At 40.4% G+C, this 17447-nt stretch overlaps 1 protein-coding gene across 1 annotated transcript in view; it reads left to right on the top strand.

Annotated features, from left to right (window-relative positions):
• LOC126717985 (choline/ethanolaminephosphotransferase 1) overlaps nt 1–5796 on the top strand; it is a 34342-nt gene extending 28546 nt beyond the window's left edge. Inside the window, exons 15-20 of the mRNA XM_050420006.1 lie at nt 68–130; nt 4184–4242; nt 4349–4401; nt 4668–4740; nt 5278–5333; nt 5485–5796. Of these exons, the coding sequence (XP_050275963.1) occupies nt 68–130; nt 4184–4242; nt 4349–4401; nt 4668–4740; nt 5278–5299 (270 nt within the window). The 3' untranslated portion in view covers nt 5300–5333; nt 5485–5796. The remainder of the gene's footprint in view (nt 1–67; nt 131–4183; nt 4243–4348; nt 4402–4667; nt 4741–5277; nt 5334–5484) is intronic.
• The last annotated feature ends 11651 nt before the right edge of the window (nt 5797–17447 follow it).

Below are 17447 nucleotides of genomic sequence, written 5' to 3'. Positions count from 1 at the left end.
TCCTTCTTTATAGCTACTTTTTGCTGGATAAGATTTCTTATTTTTTGAATTACATCTGTTTTGGCAGGGAAGGATGATCCTCGCTCACTTGTGCGATGAACCAAAGGGCTTGAAAACCAATATGTGCATGGTATGTTGCTATCTCATACCAAACGACTTTGAATTTAGTTGGTAATTTAGAATTTGGTTATCGTTATGGCTTATTTTTTTGGCTGTGTTGTTTGTATATCTTGCCTATCTGTTTCTTTCCACCATAACTGGTTTGAGAACCACTCAAAATTTGAGAGTAAGCCTAAAATGAAAACAATTAAAAGCAATTGAGTCTGGTCACTTGAAAAAGAGTACATGGAAAATTGGAAGGGTTATTAAATAATAATAATAATGTGTAAATGCACTTTTAGTCCCTACATTTTGCACTTTTTCCATTTTGGTTCCTACATTTTATTTTTACCACTTTTAGTCCCTAAACCAATTAACACTTGATATTTAGGTCATTTCCGTCACTCAACTAACTACAAAAGCTGACGTGGCAAACGGAGTGCACTGTTGGCATAGTAAATGCTGACGTGTCCATTAAAATAATATTAAAAAATGCTACATCAGCATCTACGTCAGCTTCCACATCAGCAGCTAACCTTAAAAAATAAATTTATCAATTTTAAAAATTATAAAAAACATAATTAAGAACAAAAAAATGGTGGAACTTAGATCTGTTATGTTTGTGCCTAATTTCTTTTTCTTCTTCTTCCCTAGATCTTTCTCTCAGTTTCTCCGCCTTCCTTTCCTTCTTTAGTCTTCTTTCTTTCTTCCTCTTTTTCCTCTTTCTCCCTCTATCTTGGTGCTTAGCTTTCTTGAACTCTTTAAGCAAGTTCCTCCACTTCTCTCATCTCCAAGGAAATCTACTCCCACAAGTGCTTGTTTGACTTTGGCTTGAACCCACGTCTCAGCTCTCGTCTTGGACCCATATCTCGGCTTGCCTTGACTTCAACTTCGACTTCATGGTCCTCATCCCCGACACTGTTATCGCCGAGAATCATTTACTAGTGTTGGTGGTGAGAGTGGGCGTGAGTGTGAGGGTGAGATTGAGGAGTGTGGTGAGGTGGTAGGTCGCCGACGCTGGCGCCATTGCATGGCTTTCCAGTTAGATCGGAAACCCCTTTCCCTCCTCACTTTCTCATCTCTCTCTCTTTATTTGGGTTGAGTTTGCTGTATTTGTTTTGGATTTTTGATAAATTTGAAAAGGGATAATATGGGTTTGTGAAAGGAAGTTTTTGGGTTTGTGATAGAGAATTTGTTGGGTTTGTGTATAAGGGGATTTGATGGGTTTGTGAAAAATGTTTAGATCTTAGGATTGACATCAAAAATTTGGTTGGTTGTCAGATCTGGAATTTTTTTTTTGGTGAAACTGAAAAATTTGTTTGGTTGCCAAGAAAATGTATTAGAGTATCTTAATTTTCCTTAAAACCAATCTAAGTTCAAGGATGGAGTTCTTCACTACCTTGAGTCCATTGGTTGCCACGGTTTGTGTGTGTTTTTGTGTTTGGTTGACAAGAAATGGCAAGAAAATGCTAGAAAATTTGGGTGTGTTGTTATATTTAAATCTGGATTTGTGTTCATTGTGTTATTGTTGAAGATGAACTCATATCTAAATTTATATATTTTTTGAATTTTAATTCTGCTGTTGTTTTTTTTAAATTGATAAATTAATTTTTTTATTTATTTTAATGTTTTTTTAATTTAATTAATTAATGTGTGTGATTATATTATTTTTTTATTCCACCTTCAGCCACGTCAGCTTTTGCCATTAGTTGAGTGACGGAAAGAACCTAAATGTCAGGTGTTAATTAGTTTAGGGACTAAAAGTGGTAAAAATAAAATGTAGGGACTAAAAGTGCATTTACGCCTAATAATAATAATAATAAAATGTCATACACAGTGCACAAAACTCTCACTTTTGTGTTTAGGAGAGGTGATTGGTAGGAAACTTTAGATTTTTATTGAAGAGGTTGATTTTTGTACTTAAACCCGTGATCTAAAACTTTCACTTATGATGGAAGGAACTTGGCATTGCACCATATTTATTAAAAAATGAAAAATAATTTATTTGACTGGTCATTCAATGCATTGAAAGCAAAAAGGTCTTCATGAAATTCGGTGGAGGGGGCTTTGGGTAAACGAAACAAACAACAAGATCTCAGGGGAGTACTATGGACAGAATGGGACTGCAAGTGATTTTGGTGATATGTTTGAATACTTAAGTGAGAATACCTGTGCGTTCAGGTAGTAATTAATAGATTAATTTCTAATTGATTTTATTGACGGCTTCACCAACTCCAAAGGGTTGGCCTACCAGTTTCTAAGGTCTCATGAGATCCATGAGATCGTGTTTGAAACCTCTACCTAGCAATTTGGGGCCACCTTAATAGACTTATCCTTGTAATTATGTGGTGTGTGATAGGGGGGCTATATACACTGTGGGAATAGTAGTGTTTAAAGAGCTCTGGATACCCTTATTAGCCACACCAAAAAAAAAAAAAAGGCTTCACCATAATGTTTGCTTGTTTGCTAGCCCATTAAGTGAAAACCTGATTTTCTTGGTCTATGGTTTACCTTGTTTGCTAGAGCTGTATTATTCTGTGTACAGGAGTAATTCCCTCTTAATAACATGATGCTTATCAAAATAGTTTGCTTGTTTGCTAGATATTTGATTCAAAGCTAAGTTGGGATTACCTTTACATTTCAGTGTTTACACATAAGGTCCCATTTTTATGGAAAATCAAAACAAGGAAATTTGTACGGCTCTACTAGTTATTAAATTTGCGTAATTGTTATTCTATCAGTCAGCTTTATTGCTTGAGAACTTGACATGAGATAAATGTGGCTTCTTAGAATGCTCCTGGATACCTGACAATTGGTTCTAGCGAGAGGGGTTAGTTCCCATAAGTTTTATTAGCTAACGGCGAGTCCAAAGGTCTCTTATGTAGAAAGGTTCCTCGGTAATAAAAAAAAGAAGTGTGGCTACTTTGTCCAGTGTGAACTGCTGGAAACTAGAAATTTGAGAAATTAAAGGGGCTTGTCAGTTTCTGTCATGTTATTTGAAGTTTCTTTTGAACTAGTTAATGATGTTGCGATTTATATAGCCACTGAGTTATATGCCAGTGGCATGGGGCATCTCCCATGAGTATGGGGTTAGGAAGCACGGACACAGCAAAAAGGGCTGCATGTACATAGGCACACCTCAAATATTGCTGCATGCATGTCTGTGGGGCAACCAGCCCAAAAAGTTATTATTATTATTTGTTTAGTTCACGGAGGGGACACAATCACGACACGGCTGAACCTAAAAGAATTTAAAAAAAGAAAAAGAAAAAAGTCATTGATTTGCTTTCTTGGCACAATAACGACAGTAGATTCATAGAGTCATAGACTACATGACTTTGAAACAAATTTCTCTCTCTCACTATGCGTTGCACCATTGGCCATCGATATGCTTTCTCATGATCAGCTCGGCAACCAAACAGCCCGTTTGCACCTCTTCAATAATCCTCACTATCAGATTGGCAATGCATCTGGCACATCGATCTGATTTCTATAAGCTTTGCCGCAACAGTCAGCTGCTCTTTAAAAAAAAAGAAAATCTAGAGTTGTATTGCAATGGCAATGGGTTTTGAACACTTTTCTTTTTTTAATGTTTATAAAAATTTAAATTTTTGGTGGTTATTATTTTTTTGATAGGTAAAATTTTTGGTTATTAGTTAGATGTTTATTGTATACATTTGCTGTTTAGTGGCTATAAACTTATATAGTTATGTGATTATCATTTATTATTAAGACTATTGTTTAAGGTTAGTTAGTCGTATCATTTGTTAGCATTTTAATGGTTGTTATATATTTTAAAACCTATAATAAACGTAATATATGCCCAAAAGTATATAAAATATAAATAATTAATTAATTGTTGTTTCCCTTCAAGTTGTGTCCTAATTTTTTAAGAATTGCTGTTGCTGTGTCTCATGTCATGCTGTTGCTATTTCCCTTCTTAGGTATGGGATGGTGGGTGATGTGTGTCTAAACTCCATTGTGAATTACTACCACCACTCAACCCCGCCCCCACCCCCCACCCCCCCAAAAAAAGAAAAAGAAAAAAAAGAAAGTAATTCACAATCTTTATTATTTTGTGCAGTCACTACTGTATCTACCTTTTGCCATTGCAAATGCACTCACAGCCAGACTGAATGATGGGTATGTTGTAATTTGATTTTTGTGTGCTAAAAATGGACTTACCATTCTATTCTCAATGCTTCTGGTTCTATTTCACTCATGAACCTCTTTTGATCTTTTGTAGCAGAGTTCCTTTAGTTGATGAGAGGTTGGTCCTTCTTCTTTACTGTGCATTCTCAGGTATGGTGACTCTCACCTTTTTGTTTTGTTTTGTTTTTGTTTTTTTTTTTTTTTTTGAAATAGGCCTTCTTGTTGAGCTTAGTTTTTTTTTTTTTTTTTGGGGGGGGGGGGGGGGGGGGTGGTGGTGTGGGGGCATATTTAGGCATTTGCTGCTGCCGTGTCTACTTTGCAAAATATTGGTCTAGCTTTTACTATTGATTAGAGATGTAATACTGTGATTTTGTGATCTTTCTCCTGTGCCTGACATCCTCTTTTACTGAACTCAGTGGTACTGTATTTGCACTTCGCAACATCTGTCGTTCATGAAATCACAACTGCGTTGGGAATTTATTGCTTCAGGTGAGACTGTCATTCAAAAATCTGTAAAATTTCACATCTTGGTTCAAATCAGGTTTAGATTGGATGCAGGTTTTTTGGTTTTAAAGTCAGTTCTGACTTTACCAAATTGAGCATATTTAAACCTACTTGTTCAAATTATATTGAAATTTATGTAACCTTTACTACTGTGATATGAAATGTTTGTATAATTTTTGTTGTCTACATTTTTATTTGGTGGCTGACACATCTATTAGTCCAAAAAAAGGTTTTAGTGAACTCCAGCTGCCTATTTTATTTAGGATGTAATATACTAACGCAGACCCTAGTATTTGTTATCTCCAATATTCCTTTGGTTTCTTGTAAATGAACCCAAAGTATGTTCAACTACGTTGAATCTTTATTTTCATAAAAACAAACATTTACACGTAATTAGCAATTTAACTGTAATTTATTGTAGTGCAATTTAATGTATACTGCAGTATTAAAATTTCGGATTTTTCCCTGTAGTTTCTTTACATGAGTATGACCTTTGTATATGTTTTTCTTTGTCAATTACAGGATAACTAGGAAAGAAGCTTGAACTTTGCGAGTGTTTTTGGGCTTATTCTTCCCAGGTTCACCCATCATTCTTGAGACTTTTTTTCCCTATGCTTTCTTGTATCTTTACCAAAGATTTTGTAGCTGATTATGTTTGCTGGTTTTGTACCTGCATGTTCTCTTCTGATCGTTTTGACCTTCCTCTTGCCTTCAAGCTGTCAATTCCAGAATGATGCAGCTATGCCAAGATTTTGGTTGTTCTTTTTAAAGACATTTATGACATAATTGTCACTGACTCACTGGGTTCAGTGCTTGAGGTCCATTTTGGTTATCCATACCTTTGCATTAGAATTTTCTTTTTCAGCATAGAGTAGGTCAATATAGATTTGTAAACTCATTTTGTGTAATACAAGCATTAGAAATTTAACACTAGTTAGTAACCTGTGCAATACACAGGAGAGTTCAATATATGATATTCTAAATATGTAATTTTAATTATGATAATTATTAATAGGTATTTATTAAGTATCTGTTTGGCAAGATTATTTTTGTCAACTTATTTTACTATTTAGTTTATTTTTGTTACTATTCATGGATTCCATTGCATTTTTTGGTACTATTCATGGGTTTCATTATACTATTTTAACTAACTTTTACCTTTATCTACAGTACTTTCAGCAAAAAAGTTTTCAATTTCAGCAAAATAAGTGTATCCCAAGCAGACCCTAAGATTATGTTTGATAAAATTCTAACAAATGATGTAGATATGAGGTTTTATAAGGAATCTTTATATAATTTAAACTTAATTAGATACATGAAATAAATGAAATGGAAAATTGTGAGGTCTTAGTTAATGTGACAAAAATTTATGAGGTCAATCGTAAGTCATGCGCCTTTCATTTTTATATATAGTTTAGTAACCTATGTGGTGCATGAAAAAACTTAATATAATATAATGGGCAAAATTTAGGTATAGTATTTAGGTGTTTCTTAGGCTCCCCTTTAAAAATTTAAAGAGGGGAATTTAAAGAATAACATCTATAGGGATGTTAGGTTTAGTAGAATATGTTAGGCCTAAGGCTCAATTCGAGGATATGAAGTAGTTCGAGGAAGGGTGAACATTATAAGAGGAGTCCGTGCTAGTAAGTGAGTAAGTTAATTTTGATTATAAGGGTCCATAAGAACGGTTTGAGGATGAATGCCTCCTCGACTAATCAGAGCCGAGATCCGAGGTGGTGGTCTACCATCTAGGGCAGCATTCCAGAAGATTCTATTGATATGGATAAGCATCACAGAAGTACAGAATAGAGGGAAGTCCTAAAATATCTAAAGAGAAAGTTGCTACCATCGCTTTTAATGCTCTGTACCTAACCAACTAGCCGCATTAATGTGGAGGTGATACCTGAACAATAATTTTCAATCTTACAGTTACTACCAGAAACTTCAGGAAGGTGCTGATGGAACAAGGGTCAATACCAGCAATCTGCTCTACACGTGGAGGGTAAAGAGGAAAGAAGGAAGAAAGTATAAAACAGAAAGAACACCCTAAAGAGAGGAGATTGAGAAATTGAGAGAGAAACACTATAGCAATTAAGAATTGAACTTGTAATCAAACTTGAGAAGAAATATATAAGAATTGATCTCCTCGGATTGTGTCGAGGACGATTTCCTTTAGTTTAAACCAGTTTATCTTTATTTTTTTGTCATCTAGATCTACTTTAATTGTTGACCGACTCATTAAAGTCTAGTTTTTCAATTCACTCTCTACAAATTTATTGTATTAGGTTCTTTGGGCCTAAGTTCATCCATCCTTTGGGCTTGGGAGCCAAATTGTGACCTTACAACATCCAAGTATTATACTTAAGTTTTGTCTTAATATTTATAATCCTCTTTTATTATTTTTACTATATATATATATATATATATATAATTAATAGGTATTTATTATGATTGTATTTGTATATTGAACTAAAAAATTCTAGGATTATGCATTTATATAATTATGTCTGTAAATAGAACTTTGTATTCTACTATATAAAGAAAATATGATGTACCTAGATTTTAATAGAGGGTTTAAATATAAAATAAAATTTAAATTTAATAAAATTTTTATATTAAAATATGACATTGAAATATTGTAAGACCTTAAATCCTTACGTGACATAGTGTTTTAAGGTTTTAAAGTAAATAAAAAGTAAAATTGTTGCCAAAAAGTCTTATAGCTCAAATGGTTGATATTTTTAATGAAAACATTTAAGGTTTGAATCCTCTCCCCCTTGTAAATATTTGTAGGGGCTTTTTTTGCGTATTGTGCGTTGGGCTGGGCTGCCTCCTACGGTATTGGGTCCGAATGTTTCTGAGTAAGGGAGTTGGGACCGGTCCAATTATAACTCAACTTGGGTCGGTTTATGCACAAACTATGCCTTGTCTGCCAAGAGTAGGCTTACAGCAAGCAGAACTGTTTCAGATGAGTTACAGCAGGCAGATATAATAATAATAGCAAAATAGAGTACTCTGACTATTTAATAAAAATGGCGAAGTAATCCCTACTTATGAAACATGATTACAGTCGTGATAATGTCATTTATAGAGAAAGTAAAGAAGAAAGAAAATAATATGAACTAATCAAGAATGGGCATAGAATCAAGTTTTAAGTTTGGTCCGCTGAAACAAAACCAAAGAGGGGAGAACGCCTCCTCTCAATGCAAATAATCTCCTAGGAAAAGATCCTGCCATGGGGATTAATGGCTTTAAGGGAGTCGGACCTGAATGGTTATTGCCCAAAAGGAATCCTTGTTACGTTTTGGAAGAGAGCAGGATTTGAAAGGGGAGAGAGGGAAATCGACCTACTGGTACATGCCCATTGTATTATCTCTTTTTTTTTTTTTTCTCAATTTCCTCTCTTTTTTCCTCTGTTTTCTCTCTTATCTTTTTCTTTTCTTTCTCTTGTTTTCTTTTACTCTATTTTTCTTGTACTCTGTGAATACCCTCTGTTTTTCGATCTTGAATTCAGGGCACGGCAAGTGTCCTTTTATAGTGCCTGCCGTGGCCAGTTTTTTACCACTTTACCCCTTAACCACCTTTGTCTGGTCTGGGCGTACTTGCCGACCACCAAGTCTGTGTGACACTTACCCTTACCAGACAGAGGCTGGTTTGTTTCATTCCTCAGTCCACCGTAGCACTCTTTCTTGCTACGGCATAAATGCTCTCTCTTTCCCTCAAGGCATGCACCTAACGATTCCCATTTCAACCTTGCCTCTTTTGGACGGTCTGTCATCCTAGCAGGACGTACCTCCCAAAAGGGTTTGGGCAAGAGCCGCAAAATAGGTCTTTTCCCCTCTCCCCACCACCAAACCATACCCCCTTTACCTCTTACCTCTGGCCCATGGCCCCACCATGTCCTATATTGGTTGGGTACAGGCTGGTGGTGCCTGGGCCTTGCGCGTGTTTTCCTTTTAGATATGTCCAAAAGTCTGCTTGCTGCTCATGCGTTTGCAGTGATCTGGAGACTCTCCGTCCGTATTTTTTGACCTCTTATGTGGGCTTTTCTTTGGTTTCCCGCTCCATTTAAGAGATGGATTTTGTCTGATGATGGGCCTTACATTTCTTTGGCCTATTTTCGGTTTTCTTTATTTCTTGCAACGTTATACTGTTATTCCTGCCGTAATAACTTAATTCTACTGGGCCTCTTTTGGGCCAGCCGTTTATTCCTTCTCTCAGTAGCTTGTCATGGCCACTGTTTTGCTTTTACTTATGAGCTCCTATGTCCCTTTGGGCTTTCTTTTGGGTATCCACGGCCCGTTTACTTTCTTTGGGCTTCCTCGGCCCATTTGCTAATTCCACACTCTCATGAGCTTTTTACTAACTTCATTGGGCTTTCCTGACCCATTAACCTTATTCTCATTCTTGGGGTTTATGGGCCTGCCATAAACCCTTTACTTTCTTAGTTTGCATTGCCTTGGGCCTGCGGCAGCCCTTTCTCGCTTTTTTACCTCATACACTGTCCATGGGATGCCATTTCTTTTTTTTTCTGGGCTTCTTTGAGCCCAGTTGCCTCTTCAAGATTCATTTGTTTATTTGTTGGGCCTGTGATCCATTATTCCTGCCGCTTGTGCCTAATGGTTTTTTTGCTATCTATTTTGTCAATTCCTTGTTGCCCTTATTATTGGGCTTTCTTTCTATCTGCTTAGGCTCTCACAAATGGCCCTCAACATTTAGCCCCCTGAACATATGAAACGTTCCTGCAATTCATATGTGAATGAAAAGGCATTTCTGCCCTTCTCTCATCTTTTTTTCTTCTTCTCTTTTTCGCGAGTCTTTTTTAAGCTGTGGACCCCTTCTTATATATATATATATATATTTTCCTTCCTGCTGCGAACAGGGTTGTTTCTTCGAATTTTCCAGTTTGGCAGTTATTTTCGAAACAGAGCCACCGCTTCATTAATTTCATCCAATTCTGATGGCTGACCCGTCACCTTCTTTCGTGCTGTTATTAATGACCTGGGTATTTAAGGAGGAATCCTTCTGCACTTTAAACACAAACTCTTTCTTTTCCCAGAACGTACACCCTTCGTCTCTTACTCTTCTTTTTTCTTTTCAAACACCCATATCCATCTTCTCCGACTGAGTCTTCTCACCATGTCGCCGGTGAAAAGCCAAGGCTTTTCCCGCCGCAAAGGGAAGGCAATTGCTTCCGATTCTCCCGCCGTTCTTGATGTAGGCGAGGAGATGGAGCATTCTGATTCGGAGCGGTCCATTGAGGAAGAGACGCAGCGCGACCCCAACAGTGAATGCGCTCCTTTAATCGACCCGTAGTATGAAGTCCATCCTCACTTTCCAAAAGTTCCTGGTGACTATGTGTCGCCGCCGCCGAGTCGTGTATGGATTGCCCTTGTCTGGCGAAACCCTGACGTCTCTTGGGCTACTTTAGCGTCTTCGATCCCCGATCTAGCCATTCGCCAAGGTATCTCGCTTCTCATACCCCTTCATTTTGAATTTGGGTCCAGCACAGCCTCGGGTTGGGGGGAATGGGTTAACAGTGAGTTTCCAATACGGGCTTTATGGGTTTGTTGCAACGAGCCGGCGTCTTGAAGGCTATAGTCTCATCTCGCTGCCTGTCGAACTTCCGGGACCTCTATAACCTCCGTTATTTGGCCCGACGGTGGTGTACCACCACCTACACCTTCTTTTCCTCGTGCGGCGAACTCACTGTGACCCTTGAAGATGTGGCTAATCAGTTGCTTCTGCCCATTCTTGGCGATACTGATCCTGCCACCCTAGAGTTTTCTTCGGAGGAAGAAGCCATTGAGGCTGAATTGAGGAAAAGGATGGCTGGAAATGCCAAGTTGTCATACTGGGTGAGTTCTTCCTCTAAGTTTTCTGTTGCTACTCACCGTGCGGCTTTTATTGCATTTTGGCTTTGCAAATTTGTTTTTGGGTCTCACCCCCACTACGCCATAAAGCCTTTGTACTTTCATTTGGCTATTAAAATATCTGCTGAGGTAAGCCTGCCGCTGGCCCCTATGTTCCTGGGACATTTGTATGTTCAATTAGACATTCTTCGTAGTGATGAGAGTCAGGCTGGGTCTTGCCACATTGTTACCTCTTCCGTTCACTGTACCATACTTCAGCAGTTGTTGTTTGAGCGTTGTGCTTAGTACTTGACAAAGTGTAGATCTGCTCGGTTTGTTAGAGAGAAGTACCAGACATGTTCGAGAGTAATTACTGACTTTTGTGGTAGGTTTGAGTTCGATTTTCCGCTTGCTTTTCGTTGGTATGGTTTGAAGCCGATTGGCTATTCTGTGGTTGAATCTTTTGATGAGGGCGTCGGTTTTTCTTGGAGAGCCTATAGAAACTTGGGGGTGCAGATTACACTTGTATGGATTCTGCCATGGGTTCGTTTGTTGACACCATTGGGATCACTACCCCATTGGTTAGTTTTGATGAAACAGGGATCACCTATCTTGCTGTTACTAATGCTGGATGGCTACCTTACCAAGCCGATGAAGGCATTAGGTTTGTTCACTATCCTGCCAACCGGGTGAGAAGGCAGTTTAGGTTGGATCAAGATATCCCCAATGACATTTCTTTCCTCATGGAATCTCCTAATTCAGTCCGTCCTTTCTTGCGGCACACTGCCTTTGAGTTTTGGAGGCAGCGTTTCAACGTCGTTACAGTCCTCGATTCACTAAGGGAGGGTCTCTGTACTTCTCCCATGCACGGTTATTGGCACGCAGTGATGACTACATTTGTGGATGAGCTAGCGGGTAGCCGTGACTTCTCTTTTATTCCTCCTGATGGGCTAAGTATGGTTGTCTCAGTTAACCCTCGCTTACTTCTTCCTTCTAAGTCTGTTTTGGCGTATGCTAGAAAACAAAGCCGGTCAGCCATCTTTGAGTGGGACGCAAAGAAGAAAGGATGGTACTGGCACGCTGGTGATTATCCTCCCGATTGGGAGAAAAAAGTTAAAGTAACAAACATTTCTGTACCGAGCAAGAAAGCTCCTGCCAAACTTAGGTTTGCCGGCAAAACCAAGCCTACCACCCCACTACCTCCTACAGGTGCTCCTTTGGCTAGCAGAACTCGTGGTAGCAAAAGGAAGACTACTCCTCACTCCGTATCTGTTGTTGAACAGAGGGTAAGTTATCTCTCCCATTTTTTTTTCTTTGACAAAACTTCTTAACTTTCTTGCGGCTAACTTGCTAATTTCCTCTGCCTTTTTTCTTTTAGTCCAAGCATAAGGAAGACTCGTCAGTTACCCGCCCTATTTTGCTTGATGAGCCTGAATCTGAGGTAAGTCCCTTTTCTTCACTTCTCTTTTTTCTTCTTTTTCGCATGCGCTCCCTCTGCCACGTGTCTTTTGTTTTTTGCTTAATTATTATTATTTTTTTTTAGGAGGAGCTTGAACCTCTATCTATATATCGCCCTACTGCCGAGGAGATTTCTGCCTCCATGGGTGTACCCATGGAAGGCTTTTTTGATGGGGCCGATGCAGTATTCGCAACGCCCGCTCCATCTACTGCTGTACATAAGGCTCCTGCCAAAACTCCCACCCCTTCTGCCGAGCCGGTACCTAGAGAGGGTACTCATGTCGAAGGGATTGGTGAAACTACACCTTTGTCTACCGAGAGACCCACTCTTCCAGAGGGGGCCATTCCTCCTACCGTTGTTCAAACCAAAATCGTTCCTTCCGTTCTACCGCTTGTTATTTCGACTAGTGACCCTTTTGCAGCTATCTCCTAGGCTGCAAAGGGCGGTGCCTCCCTTGTTGTTACTCCTTCCTCCATTCCTGGCTCTGCTACCCCTGGTCCTGATATGGACTTATCCTCAAAGGGATCCGATGACATTCTCGAGGATCCCGATGATGCGCCCGTCCTGAAGAAAAGGATATCTGATTCCGATGAAGAGGAGAGTGCTTCGCCCGAGCCTGACTTCATGGGTATGTATCTTTCCTCCCCTTCTTCTTTTTTTGTTTTTTTTTGCTGTATTTGCGTTTCATTTGCATACCTATCTCCTTGCTTGCAGAGACTTCTGAGGGGCCAGGAATTGCAGCAGGCGTGGAAATGACTGCTCCTGCCACACCCGTAGCGCCTATTCCTGTCGCACCTTCAGCACCCTTTTCAACCATACCTACTACTCCTGCTTCTACTATGCCTACAGTACTTGTTTCTGCTGCACCCGCAGCCCCCATTCCTGGTAGCTTTGGCAAGTTTCATTTTCCTTTTATTTCATCCTCTTTTTTTGTAAGTCTTCTCTTCCCGTGTCATGGCTTCTCACTTTGCTTTGCGTTCTTTTTTTTATTTATTTTATTTATTTTTTTTAAGTCCACTTCCTACTATCCCTTCTCAGTTTGAGGTGGGTAGTAGTTCTGCTACCGTCCCGGATGATGCTGCGACCTTCTTTGCCCGCTTTGATCAGTCGGAAGTTAACGACATTGGTCCGGCAGACTTCTGGGCTTCCTGCCCTCCTTACGTAAACTTTTTTGGCTTCCGAGTCCCTGAGGATTGCGTTTCTCACTTGGTGATGATCTACAGCAGTCATGGCAACTTTATGCGGGAATTTTGTCTTGGCCGTTCCGCTAGGGAGCATTCTTAAAGATGTTAGGGTGCGTGCTGAACGATATTGAGCATAACTTCATTGACTCTGTTTCTGCCAAGAGAATCCTGTAGTGGAGGGCTGTGATTCAAGAATTTATCAGTGTGGGTTTTGCCGTGGAGTTTGTTCTTGATCATCTTCGTGAGGTTGCCCGAGCCCTTTTTATGAGGAGAGTTCAGCCAGCTGTTGATGCCATAGATGCCCGTATCGAGCTTTTGAAGAAAGAAGTGGCGGATTTGGAGGGTCGTCGTGAGCACCTTCTTTCCGGCGTTAGTGGGCCTAGTCGTTTTGGAGATTAGAGTCTCATTTCCGGACTCCATTGATGATGGCGCGGTTCCCTTTCCTTTTCTCTGCTTTTCTGTTTTTGTTATGTCACACAGAACACTTATATGTTTCCTACAGTAGTTATTTGACATGTGTTTGCCATAGTTTGGGTTTGTAACGATGCTACACTTTGCTACCTTTTTTTTTTTACTATTGCTATGACATGATGCTAATACTTCGTACTTTTTCATTGCATACTCATGAAAGCACGTTACAACTTTTTCTTCTGTGACATAGTCACTTGGAGGAATAAAAAGAAAAAGTGAAGGAAACATAAAAAAAAACAAAAGAAAGGGACAACCTCATAACTTTCTTCTCTAAGCAAAATAACGTTTCAGTCATTTTCCATTGAGGGGATCCATCAAGTCTCTGCCATCCATTTGAGTTAGGCAATAATACCCACTTTGATGCGCTTCCCTTATCACAAGGGGTCCCTCCCACTTTGGTGCAAACTTGGATGGTCCGGCCAGGCCTTGCCTGACATAGTCTGCCACCTTTAACACTAGTTGTCCTTCTGCAAACACTCTTTCCTTGGTCATCCTGCCGTAGGCTTCAGTCATCTTTTGCCTGTATCTTCGGCTGCGTTCCTGGGCTTCTTCTCTCTTTTCATCAAGCTCTTCTAGGTCCTTGAACCTTTCTGCTGCGAAAACTTCTCCCTCTTTTTCTTTTTCTCGCATCTGCATGACCTTCAGGGACGGTGTCATTATTTCTGCCGGACTCACTACTTCATTTTCGTAGACTAAGGAAAAGGGTGAAAAACCTGTGGCTGACTTTGGTGATTTTCTATAAGCCCAGAGAGTATCCGGTAGGTGCATCGCCTATCCTCCCGTATACTCTTGGCTCATTTTGCTGATGATCTTTATAAGAGTTTTGTTTGTTGCCTTTGCCTGCCCATTCCCTTGAGGGTAATAAGGTGATGACATATGGTGCTTGACTTGGTAGAACTCTAGCATTCTCCTTACATCACTATTGACAAATGGTGTGCCATTGTCACTGATGATCCTGTGGGGCACCCCAAACCTCACAATTATATTTTCTTTGATGAAGTTTGCCACTACTCCCCCTGTGGGCTTACGGAGTGGCACTGCTTCTGCCCACTTAGTAAAATACTTTGTAGCCACTAATATCCATATGTATCCACGTGATGGTGGGTTGACTGGCCCTACCAAATCTAGCCCCCAAGTGTGGAAGGGCCATGGGGTGACCATGTTGTGCAAGCCCTGTGGATGGGTATGAATCAAGTTGGCTTGTACTTGACAACTGTGAAATTTTTTTACAAATTCTGCCGCATCTTTCTTCATGGTTGGTCAGTAGTAGCCCATCTGCAGCAGGCATCTGTAAAGCTTTTTCTTCCCCTGATGTTCACCACATTCCCTTAAATGTACTTCTTTTATCATTTCTTTTGCCTCTTCAGGGCCCAAGCACCTCAAAGGGTCTCCATCATATCCCTTTTTGAAAAGGACCATGTTATGCAAAAAGTAACGCGTTGCCAACCTCTTAAGCTTGTATCTTTCACTGTGCCTTTGTGGCAGGACGCCTTCTGTTAGGTACTGCATGAAAGGGCTTCTCCAATCCTCACTGATGAATACAGCGTAACTTTCCTTCCTGTCTGCCACAAGCTGGCAGGTCCCATACTGGGTTTGGACTTAATCTGCATCTTTACCCATGCTTGGCTAATAGAAGCCTGCGGTAAAGACTGACTTCTCCACAAGACCCGCAAGTCTTGTTGTGTATTTCTTTCAATTTTCTCTGGGCTTCTTCCTGCCCCACGCATCTGGATAAGACCCCACCTGGCATCCTGCGGAACAACTCTTCTTTTACCAAGGCATAGTCTTTTAACATCTTTAATTCTGCTGTATCGTCTCCCTTCACCAAGGTTTCCTTTATGGGGATTTGCCAATCCCCTTCGCCCTGTTCCTCCCAGAACTTTTCCTTCAACACCTCAATGATGGATTCTTCCCTCTTGTTGACTTCTATATTAGTGCTATTTCCTTTGAAGATTATTTGCGAACCCAATGCAGCTAACGTGTCCGCAAACTGATTTTCGTTTCTCGGAGCATGTTCTATTTCAAAGGTTGAGAATTTTTCTTCCATTCTCTGGGCCATCGCTCTGTACGGGGCTAGGCTAGGCTCCTTTAAGGAAAAGCTTTCTTATGCCTGGCAGACAACCAAGTTCGAATCTCCCAGTACTCTCAAATGTTTGACTCCCATTTCGAGCGCCTTGGCAAGCTCGGTTAGATAGGCCTCATACTCCGCCGTGTTGTTTGAATAGGGAAATTCCAACTTAAATGACAACGCCACTACCTTGTCTTCTTCATGATACAGAATTACTTCCACCCCTCCGGAATGGGTAGTAGAAGACCTATCGAATTTCATTACCTACTGTTTTCTGACTTCTTCTGTCATGGCTACTGTCCCTGGAACTTCATCATCTAGTGGGAATTCTTCCTCTCCTGGGAACTGTGCCAATAAATTTGCTATAGCCTGACTTTTCACTACCCTAGGTGTCCCTATTCTTAAATCGTACTGCGATAACTGTAACAACCATTGGGATATCCTGCCGGAGAGAATCGACTGTTGTAACAGGGCTTTAATGGCATGGGACTTAGTCATCAGTCATACTTCGTAGGCCAAGAAATAGTGACGCAACCTCTGCGAAGCGTATACAATGGCCAGACACGCTTTCTCTGCCCTTGGGTAACGAGTTTCTGCATCTTTTAAGGCGTGGCTGATATAGTATATTGGCTGCTCGACACCACCTCCATCTTCTTGAGCGATTAGTGTGCCGATGGCGTACGAGTTGGTGGCCAAATAAAGTAGCAGTGGTCTTTTATGAATAGGGGCCTGCACCGTGGGGAGATTCATCATTATCTGCTGTAACCTTTTGAAGGCCGTCTGCTGCGCTTCCCCCCACTCAAAACTTTGCCCCTTCTTAAGCAACTTCGTGAAGGCAGAGGTGATTGATGCCAACCCAGGGATGAATCTCCGGATATATGAGACTTTTCCTAAGAAGCTCTTCAATTCTTTTACTATGGCCGGAGGTCTCATAGTTGCTATGGCCATGGCTTTGGCCGGATCCACGGCTATGCCTCTGTTGTGAACCAGGAAACCCAGAAATTTCCCAGAGGACACTCCGAATGCGCACTTGAGGGGATTCATTCTTAACTTAAAAGCTCTGCATCTTTCGAATACTCTTTTTAACACACGAAAGTGTTCTTCTCTCCTTCTTGACTTAACCACTATGTCATCTAACCACTATGTCATCCACATAGTCTTCTAGCTCCTGGTGCATCATGTCGTGAAATATGGCCGTCATTGCTCATTGATAAGTTGCACCTGCATTTTTAACCCGAAGGGCATCACAGTATAGTAGAAATTGCCCATGGGTGTTCTGAAAGCAGTTTTCTCTGCATCCTTTGGCGCTATCTTGATTTGATTGTACCCGCTGAAACTGTCCATGAATGAGAACATGAAGCTTCCTGCCACGGAATCTATTAGTAAATCCATGTTCAGCAATGGGAATTCGTCCTTTGGACAAGCTTTGTTGAGATTTCTGAAATTTACACAGCATCTTATCTGGCCGTTCTTCTTCGTCACTGGTACTATGTTGGATAGCCAGTGAGCATGCTGAATAGGCTTGATGAATCCTGCGGCCAGCAACTTCTACACTTCTTTGACTATCTACCCTTCTATTTCTGTGTGAAATATCCTGGCAGGCTGGGCCACCGGCTTGACCTCTAGGTCTACATTCAATGTATGCGCAACTAGATCCA

Source organism: Quercus robur, chromosome 3 (genome assembly GCF_932294415.1).
Source record: "Quercus robur chromosome 3, dhQueRobu3.1, whole genome shotgun sequence".
Taxonomy (NCBI): Eukaryota; Viridiplantae; Streptophyta; class Magnoliopsida; order Fagales; family Fagaceae; genus Quercus; species Quercus robur.
This window is presented reverse-complemented; position numbering and strand designations above follow the sequence as displayed.